At 35.7% G+C, this 17,015-nt stretch overlaps 2 protein-coding genes across 2 annotated transcripts; one reads left to right on the top strand and one right to left on the bottom strand.

The window, feature by feature from the left end:
• Positions 1–673: 673 nt before the first annotated feature.
• Positions 674–8,230, top strand: LOC133335451 (F-box/LRR-repeat protein 6-like). The gene is made up of 10 exons (XM_061543726.1): positions 674–818; positions 927–1,609; positions 3,571–3,933; positions 3,999–4,209; positions 4,289–4,458; positions 5,658–5,798; positions 5,874–6,041; positions 6,115–6,344; positions 7,688–7,822; positions 7,906–8,230. The coding sequence occupies exons 1-10, from the start codon at positions 674–676 to the stop codon at positions 8,228–8,230; spliced, it is 2,571 nt and encodes an 856-aa protein (XP_061399710.1).
• A 5,249-nt stretch (positions 8,231–13,479) lies between these two features.
• Positions 13,480–14,011, bottom strand: LOC133335446 (uncharacterized). Its single transcript, XM_061543719.1, has 2 exons — positions 13,796–14,011; positions 13,480–13,731 (listed from the first exon to the last, which is right to left on the bottom strand). The coding sequence occupies exons 1-2, from the start codon at positions 13,994–13,996 to the stop codon at positions 13,480–13,482; spliced, it is 453 nt and encodes a 150-aa protein (XP_061399703.1). The 5' UTR covers positions 13,997–14,011.
• Between the last annotated feature and the right edge of the window lie 3,004 nt (positions 14,012–17,015).

The raw sequence follows: 17,015 nt of genomic DNA, 5'->3' as shown, positions 1-17,015 counted from the left end.
AATACCGATTGTAGTTCACATTAATGGATCTCGATGTGGAGTTGACCATTTACTAACTACGTCTCCAAAGTGAAGTTTCAACCAACAAAAAAATAAAAGTGTTCAATTGTCGAATTGTTTATCATGAGAAGAAAAAGTCAATAAAATAAAAACAATAAAAAAGAAACACCAAATACACCCTATAGTCGTGCTCTTCCCACTTACGGCTGGTAAAAGCGGAGAGAGAGTGCATTAACTAACGAACCGAGTAGTAGAGAAAATCTCAAGAGAAGAAGAAGCAAAAAAATTTCTTTAGTGGCGTCCAAAGAAATTCTGCGTTGATACGATGTTGGTGGAAAAACAAAAACTTGTTAAAGGAGCTATAAATCCTTGAACACTCAACCAAAAAAACGAAAAGAAAAGAAACACATAAATAAAAATAGACCAACAAAAACCGCTAATCCTCTTCCGAAGCAAAGCAGAAGAAAAAAAATAACTTACTAAATAAAGAGAAGAGGGTAAATCCGCTAAGAAAAAAAAAACAAAACATCCCAATCGGAGAGTAGTAACTAAACGAACGATACACTACGAGGTGTAAGTGGTAGGTATATGGACCAAAGGAACCCGGATTGTACCACAACTTTCTCCAGAAATTTAAAAGGATTACAACGTTAGTAGGTTTACCCCCCACAACATGGAGGCAATGGATATAGGTGATAAGGAGGACTCCTCCGCAACAAGAAAATATGGTACAGCAGATGAGGCGGGGGGAGGTGGAGAAGGTGGGAATGAACTTGGCGGCATTGCTGCTGATGACGGCGCTCTATCAACAACAAATAGTTCAAATTTGTCAACAAAAACACAGCACCAACAACAACAACAAAATAAAGTGCCTACCGCTGCTGTTCTCGCTAATTCAAATAATGCAAACGATTTTGAAATGTTAGAAACGAAGGATAAAAATGAAAATTCTCAGAATGCTGGCATTCACACGGACGAAGAAACAAATACAAAAAATAATTTATCTCCAAATAAAACGGCGACAACAACAATAGTGGAAGATTGTAACGAACTACCAGGACGTAGATCATCAAACAATGACAAGTCAATGGCGTTAACATTAACGCCATCCACAACAGAGGAGCCATCACAATCACCCACCACATCGATTGGTGGCGGCGGAACTGGTGGTGGTGGTAGCGCCAGTGTTGATTCCGATGGCAAAATGCAATCTCCAAGTCTAACATCACCAGCAGCTTCCACACCCGCTTCAACACCACCCTCGGAAACTGGTCAAGCAGATGGTGGTGGTGATGGCGGTGGCGATTATTCACCACATGATATTACCGGCGGCAATAGTTCTGCGGAACATTCCTCTCCCACAGCCGATGTTGCTGACCAAACTTCCATGGATGTAGAAAAACCGCAACAGAGTCCAACACTACAGCAGCAGCATCCACCAGCCACGACGCCACACATTCAACATGCCATCAATGTGGTGCGAAATGGTACCATACCGAATGCTGGTAAACCCTTGATGTCAACCATCAGTAAGAAATTTGAAAAATCCGCCAAATCAGGACGTACCCGTAAACCGAAAGCGGCAGCTGGACCCATGTATGAAAGTGAGGTAAGAAAAGAAAGGAAAATAATCGAATGTGGAAGGAAGAGAAAAATATATGTAGTCATTGGAAGTGCTCTATTCAAGAGATCGTCTAGAATAATCATTTATAATGGTTATCTATATGATTCCTAAATTCTGGAAGATCTATTGAATAGAGTACTTCCAGAATTTCTTCTGTACCCATAGATGACTTCGTATAGAAAACCTGACATTGGTTCTTCTTGTATGTTTAGCGAACTTCTATCAGGTCATTTGTGTATATAGGATCGATCTCTATAAGGTCCTCTAGGTATGACATTGGACCAACGCATAAAACTCTGAGCTCGTCCTCGAGTGCAGATCAGTTTTGGAAACACTCACAACTATCGGCTGTGTTGGGTACCGGGACACCGTGACATCATGGATTGAGACGTTCTTTGACGTACGAGCGCCAATGAACTCTGGCACAACGTTGCACCCAGGTGCAATTTGTCAAGATCTATCTGGCCGACTCTGTCAACCAAGAGAACAAACTCACTGTTGAACCTGAGAAAAGCTAAAATCAGAGTAATGACAGGAGTCATTACTGGTCATTGCAATATCAGGGCCTTTACTGACCATTACTGCAGAAATAGTCATCGAAACTATTCCCACCTTCCTCCTAATGTTTATTGTTAGCTTCTTGTCCTTCCTTTATATAGGATACCTCTTCTCAATCCTCTAGAAGGTCCTCTTGGTAAAAAGGGACAATACGAGTTCTTCTGTGACTGTGAAAAGCTTCAAGGAGTTCTCGTGTGTATTTACATTTGAAAACATTTGAAATGTCTTCCATGTGTAGAAGACCTCAGAAAATTGTTCTGGGCAGAGAAGGCATCTGGAGGTATTTCTTATATTAAAAACCTTTATATGGTCTCCTGTAAGTAAAAGTAGTTTTGTAGGGTTTGTTCTCTGAAAGGTCTTCTTAATGTAAAATACCTGTCGAAGGTCATCTAGGGAAGGGTAGACGTCTAGGTATTTTTTTATTGATCTTCTTTAAATAGACTATATTATCTTCTGTAAATAGACGAATTTTTGTAGGTGTTTTCTGTAAACAGAAGACCACTAGAAGGACTTCGGCTAATATGAGGCCACAAGATGTTGTTCTTCTGTCAATGCATGTTTTTTTTTTGCAGCTCTCAACTTAACATTTTAACACTACAGACAGAACCCTTCCCATTAACTCCATCATCCCATACCATACACACATCATCCACAAGAGAACCTCTAAGAGCCTTTCTGTCTATATCGGAATTCTAAGAGCTAAATTACGATCTCTAAAGGGTATTTTGCTAGAAGAACGTCGGTACTCCTCTAGAAGAAAGATCTTCAAAAGGTATATGTCCAGAATGTCTTCTGCGTATAGAAAACCTCTATAAGTTCTTGTGCGTATAGAGGACCGCTACAAGGCCTTCAGTATACCTATGATCATTAGAAGATCGTTTAAGTGTAGAGAATCAATGAACGATTTTCTGAGTAAATAATACTTCCAGAAGGTGAACTGTGTGAAAAGGATCTTTAGAAAGGTAAATTAGGATCTCTAAAGGGTATTTTGCTTGTATATAGAACGTCTCTCCAAAAGGTTTATGTCCAGAAGGTCTTCTGGGTATAGAAAACCTCTATAATTTATTGTGCGTATAGATGACAACTACGAGAAATGAATTGAGAAGTTTTTTCTATACACAAAAGGATACTAGAGGATATTATATCTAGTAAATACTTATCGTCTTCAAAAGGCCCATAAATATCTTAATTTTCTGGAAGACCCACAGAATTTATGGTGTATCTATAGGTACAAAAATATTTTTTTTTAAAAATCCAGGCCCTATTTAAGTCCCCAAAAATATTCTTTTAAAAAATCCACGTCTTATTGAAGTTCCTAAAAATACAACCATAAGAAACTAATTGACATTTTTTAAATTTGATATATGTTTTTTTCTATATTCTTTCAGATAAGTGAAAATAAAACGGGTATTAAGTTATGTATTAAAAAATCCGATAGTTCATTAAGTGCCGTCACAGCTACAGCAGCGGCCACAGCAGCCGTTAAATCAGCCACAACATCGGGGAGAAGTCGTAAAAGTTCAAGGAATCCAAAACAACGTATAAAACTGAACAACGACAGCAATGATGAAGCCGATGAATTGGATTATGAACCTAAACGGAAAAAGGAACGTAGTTCCAAGCGACAATCGGCCACAGGAACGGGCGGCTCTAATGCAGGGCAAGCTGGCAATGATGGTGATGAACACAAACGTCCCATTGTGGAGCAAAGTATATGGGGTAGAGATTTACCCGAACCAGTGCTTTTTAAGGTAAATAATTAAAAATATATATTTAAATATTTTTTGTTAATTTCTGTTTTCATTTCTTTTTGTAGATTTTCCAAAATGTCGTCGAAAAGGAAGGTTGCCTACCGACCTTATTTCGTTTGGGTCGTGTATGTTCCCTGTGGCGCCGTGTCTCTTTATCACCCACCTTGTGGCGTTCGCTAGATCTCACCACATGGATTAAAGAGAAATATCGCACGGAGCTGAAATTAAAATGGTTTGTCGATAATCGCTGTACATGTTGCACAGAATTGAATGTTTGTAAGTATTAAACAAAATATTTGCTATTGTGTTTGTTTTTTATTATAAAATAAAATATTTTTGTATTTTCTTCTTACAGCAAACTTCAAAGTCACAGACATTAATTGTTTTCTAATGAAATTAGCTGATGGTGCACCGAATTTAACAAGTATAACCCTATCGGGTTGGAAAGGTTTCTCATGTGATCATTTGGCATATTTAGTTGAAAATATGAAAAAACTCGAACGTCTAGACTTAAGTTCTGTGAATGTAAGTACTATAACGAAGTTATATATGAAGATGAGAGACACAAGAGGCGTTTTAAAAGTCAAAAAAATCCTAAAAATATTCCTTTAAAAATCCATGCCTTATTTAATAGCCTAAAAATATTCCTTTAAAAAAATCCATGCCTTATTTAATAGCCTAAAAATATTCCTTTAAAAAATTCAAGCCTTATTAAATAGTCTACAATATTCCTTTAAAAAATCCATGCCTTATTTAATAGCCTAAAAATATTCCTTTGGAAAACCCATGCCTTATTTAATAGCATAAAAATATTTCTTTAAAAAATCCATGCCTTATTTAATAGCCTAAAAATATTCCTTTAAAAAATCCACGCCTTATTTAATAGTCTAAAAATATTCCTTTAAAAAATAATTTAAGACCCTAAAATCCACGCCTTATTTATGACTCTAAAAATATTCTTTTAAACAATCCACGCCTAATTTAAGACCCTAAAATCCACGCCTTATTTATGACTCTAAAAATATTCTTTTAAACAATCCACGCCTAATTTAAGACCCTAAAATCCACGCCTTATTTATGACTCTAAAAATATTCTTTTAAACAATCCACGCCTAATTTAAGACCCTAAAATCCACGCCTTATTTATGACTCTAAAAATATTCTTTTAAAAAATCCACGACTAATTTAAGACCCTAAAATCCACGCCTTATTTATGACTCTAAAATATTCTTTTAAACAATCCACGCCTAATTTAAGACCCTAAAATCCACGCCTTATTTATGACTCTAAAAATATTCTTTTAAAAAATCCACGCCTAATTTAAGACCCTAAAATCCACGCCTTATTTATGACTCTAAAAATATTCTTTTAAAAAATCCACGCCTAATTTAAGACCCTAAAATCCACGCCTTATTTATGACTCTAAAAATATTCTTTTAAAAAATCCACGCCTAATTTAAGACCCTAAAATCCACGCCTTATTTATGACTCTAAAAATATTCTTTTAAAAAATCCACGCCTAATTTAAGACCCTAAAATCCACGCCTTATTTATGACTCTAAAAATATTCTTTTAAAAAATCCACGCCTAATTGAAGACCCTAAAAATATTCTTTAAAAAAATACACGCCTTTTCCTATGTTCCTTTCTTGCTTCTTCTATTTTAGAAATTTAATTGATTTTTTATATATTTTTAAATAAATTTATTTTTATTTTTCCCCTTAGGTGGAAATGAATGCTAGTAAAAGTGCTGTGGGTGTGCAATCATTGTGCAATGCAATGCAAGTTATGGGTGACAAACTGACACATCTTTATTTGGCGCACAATCGTTTAGCTGGTATACCGCAATTAGTCAATGTTTTATCGGTAAGAATATACCCCAATCTAACAATATATCCTCATATTAAATATCGAATATTTTTTATTTGTTCTTCCTCTCAGACACATTGTCCAAATTTAGTTCTATTGGATCTATCCAATGTTACAACACAAGCCACATCTCATGGTATATTACATGTTGAGAAATTACAGCAAGGCTGTCCAAAACTGAAAGTTTTACGCATTACCAATTCGCATATAACACTGAGTACAGCTTCCCTACAAGAAATGGTAAGTAGATCGGTTCTTCTTCTAAATTAATTTTTTAATTTGAATTTGATTTTTTTTTTTTTAATTTTAATAGATGGATTCTCCTGGTTTTCCCGAACTCGAAGAACTTTCCGTAGCCGTTATGGATGAATCACGAGTCATTGGTGATGAACATATACAACGTATATTGAAATCATCATCGAAATTGAAGCTATTAGATGTACGTGGTTGTGCCCGTTTAACCCATGAAAGTCTAATACGTCTACCAACCTGGGATGTAAAACATTTATTTCTATCTGGCTGTTCGGTGACAAGAGATATGGGGTGAGTTATGTGCAATTATTATATTTAGCAAATCGCAGAAGAAGAAGGAAAATCGTTAAACATTATATCGTTGAATTAGTCAATGTGGGGGACTTTTTTTTAATTTTTTAATTTATTATTTTTTTAGAAATATTATTTGAACAAATCCTCACATTTTTAGTCCATAAAAAAGCTCCTTGAAAGAATCCTCACATTATTTTAGTCCTTAAAAATATTATTAAAAAAAATCTGACATTATTTTAGTCCCTAAAAATATCCTTTGAAAAAAACCTCACATTATTTTAGTACCCTAAAAATATTCTTTGAGAAAAAAACTCGTATGAACTAGTATTATTGGCACAACAATTAACAAAATGACGGAACTTTGAACCGATTGGCGTTATCCTAGTTTATACTATAACTATACACTCACAGAGAAACGTCCCAAAATTTGAAATCGATTGGGTTATTAGTTTTTGAGTTATCGTGCCCGCCATTCGCAAAAACACTGTTTGGAGAAAAACGCGTTTAAAGTTTGAGAAGCCCTCTTGCTGTCACTTGATGCTAACACAATAAATCGGCAATATCTTCAAAAATTGTTGAGATTTTCACTCGAAAATTTATAGGAACATTCGAGTGTAGGTTCGAATTAAATCGAAATACAAAATTAAAGTTTTTGAAACCGAGTATGGGGGGAGTCACCTTAAGTCTCTAAAAAAAATTCTAAGACTTATTTTAGTTCACTCACTTAAAGAAGTTCCTGAGACCCTTACGTATTGGATAGATAAAATGCTAAACAGCATAATTATAAATTCAAGTGTTAGGAAAACGGTAACTACAGGTACACCTCAGGGAGGGGTGCTCTCGCCGTTGCTATGTCTATGGGTAATTAATAACATAAAGTTGTAGCTTATGGTGATGATATTGATTTTCGGAAAATTTCCATCAACAATCTTGGAGCTTATGTAAAGAGGCTTACTGACGCTGTCACGTTGGGCCAGGGCGAACGGCCTTGGTGTAAATCCAACAAAGACGGAACTGGTTATGTTCACTAGAAAGCGTAAGCTTGGCGTTTTGCTCCACCAACATGGAGTGCAACTTCATCAATCACCCGAAGCAAGGTACCTTGGCACAATCCTGGACTGTTAACTACGTTGGAATAGAAACTCTGAGGAACGGGCGAAGAGAGGGCTGATTGCACTCTATACATGCAAGAACATCTGGCCAATAAATATCGAAGCAGTCTCTAAAATAAGTCCCTAAAAATAATATTTAATTTATTTTGATTTGATATATATATATATATATATATAATAAATTGTTTAAATTTTAATATTCTTCCTCCGTTTTTTTTTTTCATTTAGATCTGGTCTGGAGTTAATTGCCTCCAAATGGGCTCACAGCCTCATCGAATTGGATCTCGCCTGGGCCAATGTGCAACAACCCTTGGATAATGCCTTACGTGCCTTGGCCGATAAGGGTGCCGAGTCACGTTTAGCGTAAGTTCAATACATGACATTTTTATTTTAATTTTTTGTTTAATTAAAATTTCTCCTCCTCCCCCTCCCCTTTCCCTTTGCAGTCATCTAAATCTATGCGGTTCATCGGTTTCCGAAGATGCGGTCAAGGAGATTCTGGCTAATTGCCCGCTAATGAGTAGCATTAATTTGGCATCGTGTCGTGGTTTACCGCGTGGTGTCAAACGACAAATGCAAGGTCCACAAGAGCTCAATGAATTGCGGGAAGTTTTAAAGGTTCAATTAAAAGTCAAATTACCCGAGACCAATGCAGCAGCAACCAGTAATTCTTCATCATCGACGGCGGCGGTGGCGACGACGACGAAAACAAGTGCAAATAGCAATGATGGAGGTGGTGGCGGTGGTGGGGGTACTTTACGCAGTCCATAGTCGTCGTCCCCTGCATAAATTGTTTACATAAAAATTTTAAATTTAATAATTGTAGTTTGTATTTTTTGTATTTGTTTTTCATTTTCAGTTACCGTATATTTTTTTTCATTTCAAATTTATCTTTTGGATAGTTTTCTGTTTCAAAGCTAAATTTGTATTAGCCAACAAAAAGCAACTCAAAATCGTCTTTGTGGGAGGAAGGAAAATAATTTGATTTTTTTTATCAAGTCATTATTTTTTTATTCATATATTAAAAATGGACGTATTTTAGAATTAACAGTTATGGACCTAAACCGAATTAAGAAAATAAATTATAAATTTTGTTTATAAATCTGTATAAAGAAATAATATTGGAATTGGACATTTAAAACATAAAACGAAAAACCCAAAAAAAAATATCATTTGGAATTTTTAAAATTTCAAATGGATTTTTTTATATTTTTTTTTAAATTTAAAATTTTCAAAGATATTTTAATATTTTATTTTATAATATAAATAAATTGGGATTTAAATTTGGACTTAAACTTTTTAATATTTTTAAATAGAAAACAATTAAGTATTTCAATTAAAAAGCATGTTAACATTTTGGAATACGTTTTTTGGCGTATAATTAAATTTAATATTTTTTCAATAATTCCCTGGTAAATTAAATCCTTCATAATAGTCCTCCTGCAAGATATTTTACAATTTGTTTTCAAGTTATTTTTCATTCTCTTTTTCTATATATCACTCAATGTAGTAATGTGTAAATTAATTACAAATTTTATCAAATTTAATAAATAAACTAAATCAATAACAAAAGAAAAAACAAAAACCCGCGCCATTTTTCCCCCACTCTTTGCAAAATTCCAAAAATAAAACACAAAGCAAAAACTAAAAACATACAAACAAAACAAAAAAGCAACAACAAAACAACCAATTAAAAAAAAGGAATCCAAAACAAATAATTATTATGGCAATTTTTTCTATACTATATATTATTTTAAATTTGAGAAATTTAAAATTTATTATACATATATATATTTTTTTAAATATTAATTTTTTTAGCTATACTAAGAAATTTTGATTATGTTTTTAAGCAAACAAAAAATTAAACCAAGCAAATTATACGTATTTCCTTCCACTCCTAATCAACCACAAAAAAATCAACAACTAAAACCTCCTTCTCCTTAATTTGTGCAAAATATATATATTTTTTTTTAATTTTTATATATACTTTTTTATTTTGTAACAATTTTTTTTACATAGATTTTCCTCTCCATGCCCAAAAAAAAAAGAATTATATATATCTCTCATTTAGAAAAAAGGAAGTAAAGCAAAAACAAACAAGAAACCAATGTAATTTTTAAGAAAATTATATTTTTTGTTGCATTCAAGAAAAGAAAAATAAAAAAATCATAAATATTTTTAAAAATAATTCGGTGTATCAGGATTTAATTTATGAAAGAAAAAATTTCCCATATTGGGTAAGTAAACAAATTATTGTTTCTAAGGGCTCCTTAATGACTGTCAATTACGATGGAATAGGAACGGGCGAAGAGAGGGCAGATTTCACTCTATGCGTGCAAGAAGTCCATTGATAAAAGTTGAGGGGCTAAAACCATCGACTATACACTGGAGGTAGAGCCCATCCTTTCCTCTTGTTTGGTGGCACTGCTTGTGCCACAAGTCGACATCCAGCAAACTAGACAAGGTACAAAGAGCCGACTCGATTCTAATAGCTGGTGTCGCGAGAAGCACCTCACAAGCAGCCCTGAACGCAAAGTTGAACTTAAGGCCTCATAATTAAGTGTCAGGCAGCGCGTAGCGCCCTAAAGGACTAAGCAGAATGCTCGCGTTGAGCCATCCGTTGCGTTACGTGTTATCGAAAATACAACAACCACAAGAAAACGATAACACAAACGCTCGAAGTTGATGTGCGCTGCGCTTCGGAGTTAAATATATTTTAACTTTTTGCGTGCGTTAACGCGATAACAAAAAAACGCTCCACTCGAGCATTCTGCTTAGCCCTTTAAGGCTGCATAAAAAAACCTATGGCGAAATTGTAATTGCGGGCATGGATGTATCCTGAAGGAAATAGGGTATGACATTGGACCAACGCGTAAAATTAAACGACGACTGGAACTGGAGTAGCAACCCTCCTCTGGACGGTCTGGCTTTTTATACAAACCAAGGATGCAAGATGGAAGAAGGTACAGGGGCTGGCGTCTACTGTGAAAGGCTAGTCCTTGAACTTACCTACAAGTAGCTGGATAGCAATTGTATTGTTTTCCAAGCTGAAATCTTCGCTATTTGGAAGGGGCGCGGGATTGATATAAAGTCTGGATGGAGAGATCGTAGAACTGCGTGTTTATCTTTGTGGATAGTCAGACGGCTCTTAAAGCCATCAAAGCTGAGGTCGTCCTCGAGTGTAGAGCAGTTTTGGAAACACTCACAGCTATCGGCTGTGTTGGGTACCCCAGGACATCGTGGGTAACGAAAAATCAGACGAATTATCTAGACCACCTATCTGTCATCTTTTTCGGAACTTTGAGGCGTTCTTCAACGAACGAGCGCCAATGATCTTTGGCACAACGAACCTAGGTGCAATGTGTCAATATCTCTGTCAACCAACAAAAAAACAAACTCACTGTTGAACCTGTTCTGGCCTACAGACAGTACAGACTAGTGGGTGCACACTTTCTACCGTCTCTAAGCTTCTTTTCAACCAAGGAACCTGATTTAACCTACCGCATCATTAGAAACCTAAAGTGAATAGGAAAGTGCAACCTATGTTTTCTGTCCAATTGCCACATATCGACTTGTCTGCTTTTTTGTGCACGGACACAGGATGCTGAGCTGCCATTTTACCCAAATTGTACTAATCAGCTGGTGCATTCTCCTGATCAGCATCTAACCAACGGTCTTGAATAGTTCGGCTGGTAATCCATCGGCACCTGCTGCTTTTGTTTTTCTTCATTTAGTACCAGAAGCTTTTCAAAATGCTCCTTCCAGATCCTCAACACGCTATCTGTATTTGTGTTTTACTCATTGGTAAAATGTACGGACTTCATTCTGACTCCTGTACATCTCGATTTACTCACGTTTTTCTTGTTCTTTCTTCTGTTTTACTCGTTGGTAAAGTTTCCGAACTTCATTCGGACACCTGTACATCTCGATTTGCTAACGCTCGCATTTTTCAAAAAACACTAAATATTGGAAACCTCTGCACGTCACATTAGTTTAATTTCAATTTATTTCTGATTTTTTCTTTATGAACTCTTCTTCCTGGGTCACGTCCTACTAAAAGTTAGAATGTTTAGAGCAATGTATCAGTGCGCAGCAAAGCTACAGAGTTGACTTTCTCCATTGCTGGTGTTTTATGTTACGCGTTCATAGGTCGACTGCAACTTTTCTTAGGAATTTTAGCACATTGTTCAAACATTCTAAGCTTTGTAGATTCCTGAAAACATATTCTTGTATTATTAAATTTACGACATCCAAAGATTATGTGTTGCGTACGGCTTCTCCGCAGTCCTCGCATATGTTATCTGGTACCACATTCATTTTGGCTAAGGTGCTCTTGCAGAAACAGTGATTTGATTTGTTTTTGTGAAAAAGAGTTCAAATTACAATTCTTAAACCAGTGTGTTCTTGTCAGTGAGGGAAAGATTCTATAAAAATGAGAGTTACCATTGCTCGCTACTTGCACATAATAATTACTGAATTTCCTCCAAGTTAAAGTAAACCTTTAACTCGGAAGCAATTCCGATGCCATGTTGTAAATAATGCATATTGGGGTTGACCTCATTAAACCTAAAGCTTTTCTTAAACTCTCTTTAATGCACGTTTTTAGTTTTATTTTCAGACTCTCTAGTCAGGTTAGATAGGGATGAAGCACCATATTCTATCTTTGATCTGACGAAGATTTTATAAAAGTGAATGGCTCTACTCGGACTAACACCAAACTTGCATCCGCTGTAAATTTTTATAAATTTTCAATTGGATCTAATGGCGTTGGGTTTTTCGTCCATATGTACCTTGGCGGACCCACATGCCGTGATGTTGACTCCCAGATGCTTGATTACGCTGTGGATTTGAAAAAAAAAATCGAAAATGCACTTCGCGCCATAAATTTCAACGTAATTGTAAAGTATAAAGCACCCTTTTTTAACAGCTGTTTTCATTTGAAGAAGGCGCCAATTTTGCAAGGCGTTAATAAAAAGACATCAGCACAGCTTTAATAAACGTGAACACATTTATTATTTGGACAGGATCGCAGATATACCTTTGATCCTTAAACTGCAGGAAATATGAAGAATTGAGATACTTTATACAGGTGGATATATTTGCTGTTCTTTAAAATTACAACTTGGGTTCTTTTTTATCATTTTAACATTTTTCCACTAATAATATTATTTCCATTTTAATAAACAACTGAAAATTGTAGGCCCCCAGAGGACGGTAAGGTTCGTTAACATTTCTCCGTTGGCCGTATAAAAAAGAAAATGCCATCATCACTAAAAATAAGCCAACATTATTTTGCCAGATGTCACCTAACTCACAAACAAAAAACAGCTAATTTATTTCTGGTATGTAGTATGCGTTTTAGCTATTAATAACTTGGGTGTTTTTTCTCTCCTAGATATAAGCTAATGTGGAAAAAAAATTAATATGGTTCCTAATGTATCCACAACATTTACATATTTAATAAAAAGTAACAATTTCAACAATAAAATGCTAGAATTGATTGCGGGTAAAGACCTCCATTATAAAGATAACACCAACACCTTTTAGTGTTATATAGTATATACACAAACACCGTTGTCTTTGATAATTGCACAAAAAACGCAATAGATTTATAGCAGATAAATTCAAATCACCAAAACACAATTAATTATTTATTCAAACAGCTGAGGCATTTTTTTAATGGTTAGTTTTTATTCGTTTTTCTCATTTTTGTGAGGGGGGTTGATGGAGGGGGCTACACTATATAGTATGCATATGCCCGGTTTATCTTAACATCTTATTAATTAAAAAAAAAACAATTATTAACAAAATATATAGATTTCAATGATAAAAAAAAACAAATGAATACCGGCCGCTGTCCAACAAGTAGTTATCGGTTTAACGAAATTTCACTTTTTTTCCATCAATGACTGAGAAAAGCATTTTGAATGCATCTAAAAACTATTAAGACACACAAAAAATATATATGATTGATGATGTAGATGATGTCATTGGCAGTAACTGCTTGTTTTACACCCCGTTTACTTGATTTGCTTATCAATATCTTCGAAATAGTCTTTGCCAACTTTGACAATAACAGCACCAGTGGCTAGGCCGGCGACTGTGGCCACAGCAGCATTATCTGAGGGACACACCGATTTCAAGACAGCCCAGAATAGTACACTACCCATGGCCCAGAGACCGCCACCCAACATGGCGTAAAGGCCGCGCTTACCATTGGGAACAGCCTTCAGGGCAGGACGTCCATAAATGTAGAAAGCTGCACCAACAACCTATTTTTTTTAAATAATTACAAATAGGTTAAGCTAAAATAATACCATAATTTACTGAACCTACAGAACTCAACAGCAAAGCATTTGTCAAATCCTTACGGGGACTAAGAATCTTCGAGACCAGCGAAGGATTCATAACATTCAGAGACAATGCTCCATAACTGGCCAAACCGTTAATGGGAATGTAATAGTAGTAAATGTTTTCTTTGGTGAATGGTTTCAAGCCAATCTTATCGCACAAGGTACAAACTTTGTTCTCAGCCATTGTTGTTATTGTATTGTTTGGTTGGTGTAGTTTAGTTATAAAGTTTTTCTTGAGTAATTTGCGAAATAATTTGCAAAGTTGCTCTTGCTAAAATGCGGTGGATTATATAAAAAAGCGGCTGTTTAGCTGTCAATTAGAACGGGACGCCGGTTATTGCACTTTTCTAACGGCGTTTGAGGTTAACATTTAGCTGACGGCGTTAAATAACGGTTGAACAATGTATTTTCAATACAACATAACACAATTAAAGAGTCAAGCGTTTGTAAGCTTGTTATGTCAAATAAAAACATTATATGAAACGAAATATTAGTTTTAGAGCACAAAACCCGATACAGACACAATTAGAAATGTCTGTTCGTTCTTGCTGTAGCAGTTTAATATGCTTTGTTGCTCCATGAACGTATTAATCAATGTTTTCATAATTTATAACGTCTCAAGTTCTGCTGACCAGCGACTTGAGAACCTTGTTCACAGACAGTTGTGGTTTGCGACTTAAACTGTCAAATGTGACCTTGCACCGACCTGCATATTCAGATCGAACGCGTTAATCCTGTTCTCAAGTCCAGTGAACTATAGAATTGGCATTTGAGATCGGATGCATTTTGTAAATCAAAACGTAATTTAGATTGTTATGTGTCAATTATAGAGGAATAAACTGGGAAACACATAAGAGGACGTTCAGGTTTGACATTTTAAGTTGGCTTGAGGTGAATAACAAAAAAGCAACTAGGCACGTGTGGCTTCTTCTGCCACAATATACGCAATAAGTGTTTGTGTTTATTTGACATTTTTTCAACATAAAACTAAAACCGTGGAGTGGAAGAGAACAATTGAGACCGACGCGCGTGGAATTCTTTTTTAAGCTCTGCTCGTGGAACAAATGTTTTGTCACAAGCCAGCTAAGGTAGTAAGTAATTTAAATTGACGAGATATTTGTATACGACTTTGACATAACAAGCCACAATATGAAAAATTTTTAATTTATATGTTCCTATAGCCTACCTAGAATAATTGTATCTTTCTCTCCCCCTTCTCAAGCTCCAAATATCTTGTACTTTAAAATTTCTTCAATGAAGGGAAAATATTCGACTGTTAGACAGACTTGTACCGGAAGAGCAATGTGGGAATACGCTTCCGGAGGATATGTTACTTAGTCTCACTCTGACTGATCCGCTATCTTCACCCAAGAAGACGATGACTTCGTGTCTGGCTGACCCATCTACCTCATATGCGGCTGTCGCTGGACAACGAACGGCGGAGAAAAAGCCTAGTACAGAGATGGCATCAACCTCTTCTGGAAAAGAAAACTCCAAGGTTCGTAATCAGAGACAGCGGAAGCCATATGACAGAACGACCAAGGCAGCTGCTGACAAAGACCTTCAAGTGGCAATCATTGACAAATCTGATCCTCATGGCAGGATTAGTGATAGTCATTGGTTGCTCTTTGAAGGAGTCTTTCGGTTGGCTATCGTCTGTGGGTCGGACCAGGGGAATCAGTCAGTTTGGCAGAGCCTTCGTGCAAAAGGGCGCCAAAGTCATTAACTGTTGCGTATATTTATTTTATATGTGACAGAAGAAGCTACCACGAACATAGTTCCTTTTTTGTTATTCTCCTCAAGCTGCCCTACTTTGTATTATTCATGGCACAATGAATAGGTAGTCCATTTAGCGCAGCTGATGTCTTGATTAACTGTCAAAGTGGGTAATTTTTACTTGAATTCGATGTGCAGTATTGCCAACCATGTTAAATATTATAAGGAAGAATTTTTTTGTTTTGTTTTGATACATCACCTTATTATTGCATCATGGTATTATTGTACCATGATTGCAAGCTCCATGGCACAATGAATAGGTAGTCCATTTAGAGCAGCTGATGTCTCGATTAACTGTCAAAGTGGATAATTTCTGCTTATATTCGATGTGCAGTGTTGCCAACCATGTTAAATATTATATGAAAAAATTTGACAGATAATCGATACAAAAACAAATGTTTTTGTTTTGATACATCACCTTATTATTGCATCATGTCATGCTCATTGTAGCCATCGGCGTTCAATTTTGTGAAGTAACGGCGACGACATCAGTTATTCGATATTCAACCGTTATCGATTACCGTCCTACGATTTATTTATTTGTACTGTAAGTGATGATTTCTTATTGGATTTTTCTTCGTTCCTTCCAACATCATTCGTAAACAATTCGGGTTCTCATACATTTTCGGTTATATCCACTTTGACTTCTTTATCGGACATTTTGTCTTATCCCATTCGTTTGGCAGGTGGAACGTTTTTCAATTTTTTGTTCAGTCGGTGAAAAAGGCCCGAGAAAAGCATTCACGCCTTATGTAATTTTCTTTCCTTTTCCTAACAAATCGGCAAATAGAAAAACAAAAAATACATTAATAAAATGTTTATCGGCGATCTGTGAAAATTCCGGATAATAATCCCTTGGCAATTGTAGATATTTAGCAAATAAAAATAAGACGCCGACGTCGCCGCATCTCAGAAATAGTAGTTGTAAGTAGTGTACAAATATCGATTTGCCCATGGGACGGACGGACGGATAGACAACCAGCCAGCCAGTGTAGAATAAGAACGGCGAACGGCTGAACAAAGACCAAACCAACAAAAACAAGAAGAGAGTGTGATGGATGATTAAGAAACTGAACGGGGAAAAAATAGTTCGGTGACGCCAGTGAGTGAGTGTGTTTGATAGTGTTGCGTGCTAGAGTTTTGCAATTGTCAAATCTAAAGACCAAACGAAAGATAGACACACGGCCTGGCAGTTGGACGACACCCCCCATGTGGTAAAAAATTATACTATTTATAAATACAAAAAATTAGTTATGTGGTAAAAGATACAAAACGACGACGATGATGATAATAATCTTATAAAGAGACAAATCAATTTGCCAATAGACAAGTTTGCCAATATAAATAGAATCCAAGCCATGTGAGATAATTGATCATTGTTCCGACATATAAAGAGTTGTTGTAAATTGATTTTATTGTAATTCGAT

This window comes from Musca vetustissima, unplaced genomic scaffold (assembly GCF_032173495.1).
Source record: "Musca vetustissima isolate MV318-11 ecotype Yass unplaced genomic scaffold, APGP_CSIRO_Mvet_v1 utg780, whole genome shotgun sequence".
NCBI lineage: Eukaryota > Metazoa > Arthropoda > Insecta > Diptera > Muscidae > Musca > Musca vetustissima.
The sequence above is the reverse complement of the archived record's forward strand: the minus strand, read 5'-3'. Positions and strand labels throughout refer to the sequence as shown.